Source organism: Hordeum vulgare, chromosome 4H (genome assembly GCF_904849725.1).
Source record: "Hordeum vulgare subsp. vulgare chromosome 4H, MorexV3_pseudomolecules_assembly, whole genome shotgun sequence".
Classification (NCBI taxonomy): domain Eukaryota; kingdom Viridiplantae; phylum Streptophyta; class Magnoliopsida; order Poales; family Poaceae; genus Hordeum; species Hordeum vulgare.
The window spans coordinates 544,406,210-544,412,544 of NC_058521.1; the positions used below are offsets into that span (position 1 = coordinate 544,406,210).

At 46.9% G+C, this 6,335-nt stretch overlaps 1 protein-coding gene across 1 annotated transcript; it reads right to left on the bottom strand.

Annotated features, from left to right (window-relative positions):
- Positions 1-1,054: 1,054 nt before the first annotated feature.
- LOC123450725 (putative cyclin-dependent kinase F-2) lies at positions 1,055-2,224 on the bottom strand. The gene has a single exon (XM_045127840.1). The coding sequence runs from the start codon at positions 2,222-2,224 to the stop codon at positions 1,055-1,057; it is 1,170 nt and encodes a 389-aa protein (XP_044983775.1).
- Between the last annotated feature and the right edge of the window lie 4,111 nt (positions 2,225-6,335).

The window sequence follows — 6,335 nt, forward strand, 5'->3', positions numbered from 1 at the left end:
CCCCCCTTACTTAAATGAAAATGCAGAGCACCTGCTGTTGCAGTCAAAAATAAATACATAGAATTAGCCTCCTCCTACTGACACTCCCAAAGTTTGTTCAAATTTATTGTTATTGTTGTTGTTGATCCTGATTGTTGTCGTACTGTTGCCGAAACTTATCCCGCTAAGTTCACCCGAAAAAAAAACTTATTCCGCTAAGTTTCTAGGGCCTGTTCTACCGGAGATGGTAATGCCCTTTGTGCACTTATATCAGTCTAGAGCTTCATGTACCGCCCCTACTGTGTCTAGCCTTTCCAAATTCATGTCTCTGCTTCCAGCTTCAGAGCTAGATGGTTGAACAGAGCAGATCCATATCATAGTTTCAGTTTTAGTGCAAGGGTACCACCAGAATCAGCTAAGCTCTTGAATTTGTTTCGTTCTCCCTGCAGGTCTTGTTCTACAGCTTGAGGTGTTGAAGATCCTGTTAGAATAATAATCTGAGGCGACAGGTGCCATACTAGCTACCATGTGTAGCTAACTTAAAAAAAATACTCTACATGACACACTTTCTTTTCGTATCTACAGTATACTTCACAGCACAGTAAGTTGCGTATGGAAAAGATGGTGAAAACAGAGACACTGAAACTAAATGAAATTTATAAGTTCTCATGAAATCTGCACCAGCAAGACATTTTTTAATATCAATTCATCCATCACTCTATAGATTTCTGTTGCTTAAAACATTTGTACTGTACATGTTTATCATCACTTCATGATTTCTGAAAAACGGCACAAATTGTGCAGTATAACTCAATAACAACTGACCATGTAAACAACATGCCAGCACTGTAATCGATCTCTGAACACAAGCTCACAATAACACACATCTCTGGTTCTCTGAACATGTGCACAATGGCACATAGAATTCAGAAAACCAGGCCAGCACTAATGGCCGATCCGGCGATCAAGTTCTACTTGATGGCTCATCCAAGCACAGTTACATCAAGAGAGTTTATGCTAGCTTTTACATTACACAGATGGCTTATCGAAGCACAGTAACATCTAGAGAGTTTCATTACATTTTGAGTAGATTCTTCTCTGGCATCGCCGGCGGGATGAACTTGATCCTTGGTGCCTTCCTTTTAGGAAACGACAGAGCGTCGGCCTTCATGGCCGCCGCGGCGGCGGCCGAACGAGGAACAGCGAACCATGGGCGCTTCAGCGCGGCGGCTGCCGTCAGTCGCTTGTCGGGGTTGCATGTGAGGAGCCCTTGCAACACCTGGAATCCTTCCTCGGACAGCTTCTCTTCAGGGAACAAATCCCGTAGCCGGTTGTGCTTGTGCCCCTCCTGCAGCAGCTGCGGCGCCTTGACGGTGAGCGGCAGCGACGTGCACCCTGGCCACGTCCTCTCGTCCGGCACCCCGAGCACTCGGAAGATGCTCCCCAGCTGCTTTATGGCATTCTTTGTCCGGTCTTTCTCCTCATCTTCGTCGTCGAGCATGAACAGCGTCGCGCCGGTGAGCAGTTCGGCAAAGACGCAGCCGATGGACCACGAGTCCACGAGCGCGTCGTAGTCCCGCTTCCCCATGATCATCTCGGGCGCCATGTAGGATGATGTGCCGGCCTGATTGTATGGTGGCTTGTCGGACATGGAGATGGCGAGCCCAAGGTCGCAGATCTTGACGAGCTCCCCGGTTTCCCCGGCGAGGATGTTGCCGGGCTTGATGTCACGGTGGACGACATGGCGGTCGTGCATCTTTTCGGCTCCGCTCAGAAGCTTCCACATGAAGTCGCGCACCATGGATTCCGGGAGCGGCGGGCCGTCGCGCCTGTCCCACAGTAAAGACTCGAGGCTGGACCCCTCGACGTACTCCATGGCGAGGCCGACGTCGCCTGTGTCCAGGTCGTGCACCATGCCCTCGAAGCCGACGACGTAAGGATTTCCTTGGCATGCCTCGAGGAATCCGGCTTCCCGATGAAGATCTTCGACGTCGGGCCCCTCCTCGGTGTCGTCCGGCGAGGAGAGGAACTTGACGGCCAAGTCCTTTTTGGTGACTTTGTGGCGCACCCTGAGGACGACGCCGAAGCCGCCTTTGCCTAGGCACTCCACCTGCTGATAGTCGTCGGAGCACCCGATGAAGGCGCGGCTCCTCTTGCAGGACCGGGACGTCGGGGATTGTTGATGTTGAGCCGTCGTCGCGCGGACGGCGTCGAGGGCGGCAGCAGGTCGCTTACGGGCGGCCATGGCGCTAGCTCGACGAACGAACTGCTAATTTGGTTGCTGGAGAGGGCGGCGGAACTAAGCAAGAAGCAGAGATCGATGATGGCCACCGGAGAAGGGGGAGGGAGGAGCTTCCGCGTGGATCGACGGGATGCGCGCGTGGATCGGTGGTATTTACCTACAGGAGCTAGCGAAGGCATGCGTGGGGAATCCAATCCGAGTTACGGTGGGATTCGGATTCAACATTCAAGTTGAGATGAACTGAGTACTCCATACGCGTTGCGGTTGCGCTGGCATGCGTAGGGAATCCAATCCGAGTTACGGTGAAGCTTTGTTGCTTTGCCGCCCGCGTTTTTTGCTTGGAACTCGGCTTCGTTTCCCTGCGCGTTACGCCGGCGGCCATCATTTGCCTTTGACGAACTTGCTTATCATCCTTTTTCTGTATAAACACTAAATCATTTCATATGATCACAAAGCCACAATTGTACTAATCAAGATCAACACTAAATCATTTTCAGCCCAACTTGCATCCTCGTGTAAGAGCAAATTCAAGAGTCATTTAACGGCACGGCACGCTAAAATACTTTTACACCACAAACATGTGTTTTTTACCGCCCGGCATGGCACCTGTTCGAGCCGGCGGTGTAAAAAAGAGCACGACAGAACCATTCTAGGAGTCGCTGCAAAAAGCTGCACACGAAGCAGCCACATGCATGTCTTCGGAATCATGAACTGCAAGACAGTATAATTTTTTCAAACATAAAAAAATGCATTTGAGCACACATAGCTTAGTTCAATTGCATGGTATAGTTCAAAATCACCCAAGCAAGTTCATGACAAATAAAACTTCGCGCAAACAAATGGCACATGAACAATCATGTCTCATCTTCTTCCTCCTCTTCTTCATCCTCGGACGCCCTGCAAGTTTCTTATTCGGTCGCCTAGTAGCGCCGTCCGTTGCCTTCTTCTTTCGGGATGCGGTCTCCACCGTCGCTGCCATCGGCTCTCGTGCTGGCTCGGCGCAAGCCCGACGCTTTTCTTCCGCAATGCTTACCGACTGAGTCGGACTACGTGGTCGCCGGCGTGTGTGGCTGACTATTTGGCATCGGCCAGCGCAGGCCTCGACGTTTTTTTGATGTGAGGACTTCTTCGGTGGTCATCGATGATGGAGTTGGAGTCGTCCTTGCGAAGGTGTGATGACAATGACGTCGGACTGCAACCTCGACAACGCTTTTTTGCTTTGCCGGTGTGTGTGTTCTTGCGTGAATCGTCACATCGCCTTATATGCCTTGTTTTTGTAGGCGTGATGTGATGATTTTTTCCTGGTCTTTTGTTAATTAACCGAACAATTTTCTTTGATTTTTTAATGCATCTGGCCCTAAGGACTGCGTTTCAAAAACATTCGCTCCAAGCATGCATGCATGGTTCCTATTCTACGTTTTCCAAAAACTACCGGTGCACTGCCACTTTGTAAACAACTACCCCAAGCTACCACTTTTCTTCTAGTTTTTTCCTAAAAACTACTTTTTTAGGGGAAAGCTAAACTTTATTCACCAAAATCCACACGATGTGAGATACAATTCTGGTCCAGCGATAGGACAAAACCAACATGCCTTTCCAAACCCAAAGAAAGCAAAAACTTAGCTAGACTATGTGCCTCAGAATTAACAGCACGACCTTTAAAAATAAAACTACAGTTAAAAGAAGACTGTAACAATCTAACTTCGCTAACAATAGCCCCATTGGTTCCTTGATCTCCTTTCTGGATGGCTAAGATCACCTCCTTGGCATCTGAAGACACAACAAACTGGTGTTGTATGTGAAGATCATGTGCCAATGAGAGAGCTTCCCCACATGCTATTGTTTCCAGAGTGTCTGGGTCATCAATCCCACCAATCACCAGTGCATAACTGCCTAAGTACACATCATTGGAGTCCCGACACACCGCCGCGGCAGTTCCCCCATGGCCCTTTCTGCATCCCGCATCGACATGTATGTCCACAAAGCCGTTTGGAGGAGCCTTCGGCCTCTGAAGTGTCGTAGCTGGAGCCGTCCCATTTTTCTGTGGAGGCGATGGATCGATCTCGCTTGTCATTGCTAATTCTTCGATGTACCTGCCGATGAAGAAATGAATTGCTTGCGGACTTTGGAAAATCCCCTCAAGTGTTGCTTTCCGACGTGTCGTCCATATCGCCCACAACCTGATGGTCATCTTCACATACTGAGCATGCGATAATGATTCCATGAGAGAGAAGAGACATTGTTTTGCATGTGGTTTAGTTGTTAATGCTACTGCTCGAACAAGTTCGTCGTCAGCCAGCGCCCAAGTACACCTCGACATAGTACATTCCAATAGTGAATGCCTCTAGGAGTTACTACCTCTTGAGCTTGCGTTGGTTTTCCCTTGAAGAGGAAAGGGTGATGCAGTGAATTAGATAAGTATTTCCCTCAGTTTGTTAAGAAACAAGGTATCAATCCAGTAGGAGGAACAAGCAAGGCCCCAGTAGTAGTACCTACACAAATAATCAAACACTTGCACCCAACGCTATAAAGAGGTTATCAATCCCTTCAGAGTTATTTGCAAGGATGAGATCTTATAGAGATAGATATAAAAGATTGCTGAAACAAAAGTTAATAAATTGCAGCAAAGTATTTTTGGTTTATAGATCTGAAAATATAATATGGAAAATAGACTCGGGGGCCATAGGTTTCACTAGAGGCTTCTCTCATAAAGGAAAATAATACGGTGGGTGAACAAATTACTGTCGAGCAATTGATAGAAAAGCAAATAATTATGAAGATATCTAAGGCAATGATTATGCATATAGGCATCACGTCCGTATCAAGTAGACCGAAACGATTCTGCATCTACTACTATTACTCCACACATCGACCGACTCCTGTCTACATCTAGAGTATTAAGTTCACAAAGAACAGAGTAACACATTAAGTAAGATGACCTGATGTAGAGGGTTAAACTCAAGCAGTGTGATGAAAACCCCATCTTTTTATCCTTGATGGCAACATTACAATACGTGCCTCGCTACCCCTACTTTGTCATTCGGTGAGGACAGTGCAAGATTGAACCCAAAACTAAGCACTTCTCCCATTGCAAGAATTATCAATCTAGTTGGCCAAACCAAACCAATAATTCAAAGAGACTTGCAAAGATATGAAATCATGCATATAAGAATTCAGAAGAGATTCAAATAATATTCATAGATAATCTGAACATAAACTCACAATTCATCGGACCTCAACAAACGCACCGCACAAGAGTATTACATCGGATAGATCTCCATGAAGATCATGAAGAACATGGTATTGAAGATCAAAGAGAGAGAAGAAGCCATCTAGCTACTAGATATGGACCCATTGGTCTGTGGTGAACTACTCACACATCATCGGAGGGGCAATGGATTGATGTAGATGCCCTTCATGATCAATTCCCTCTCCGGCAGATTACTGGAAAGGCTCCCAGATTGGATCTCTCGAGAAAATAGGTTCTCATCGGCATAAATGTATTTTCGTGTCTCTTTTTGGTGATAGGAGAATATTTGGGAATTTATAGGCCAAAAAATAGGGTTAGGAGACCTATAGGGGGCCCACAAGCCAGGGGGCGTGGCCAGCCCCCTAGGGCGCGCCCTACAGGCTTGTGGCCTCCCGGCATGCCTTGCCCCCTACTCCAAGTCTCCTCGGTGTCTTCTGGTCCAAGAAAAATCTTTCCGGAGATTTTATTCCGTTTGGACTCCGTTTAATATTCCTTATCTGCAATATTCAAAAATGTGGAAAAAGCAGAAACTCACACTAGCCTCTAGATTTATAGGTTAGTCCCAAAAATAATATAAAACAACATATTAATGCATATAAAACTTCCAAAACAAATAATATAATAGCATGGAACAATAAAAAATTATAGATACGTTGGAGACGTATCAGGAGTCTAGCGAGCCACACAATCCACATTGACTAGAATCTGCCATATGTCGATGTGCCCTAACGTCCTTTGTTGGGAGTGAGTGCTTTGACAGACACCACAAGAACACTCGAATCTTTGCTAGTACTTGCATCTTCCATAGCTTCTTCCATGATCCTTCCTCCCGGATCGAACTGGAGGAGCCCGATTTATTCTCAT

What these genes read in the sequence shown, in the direction of transcription:
- LOC123450725 (XM_045127840.1), bottom strand. Translation starts at nt 2,224, where the DNA reads ATGGCCGCCCGTAAGCGACCTGCTGCCGCCCTCGACGCCGTCCGCGCG.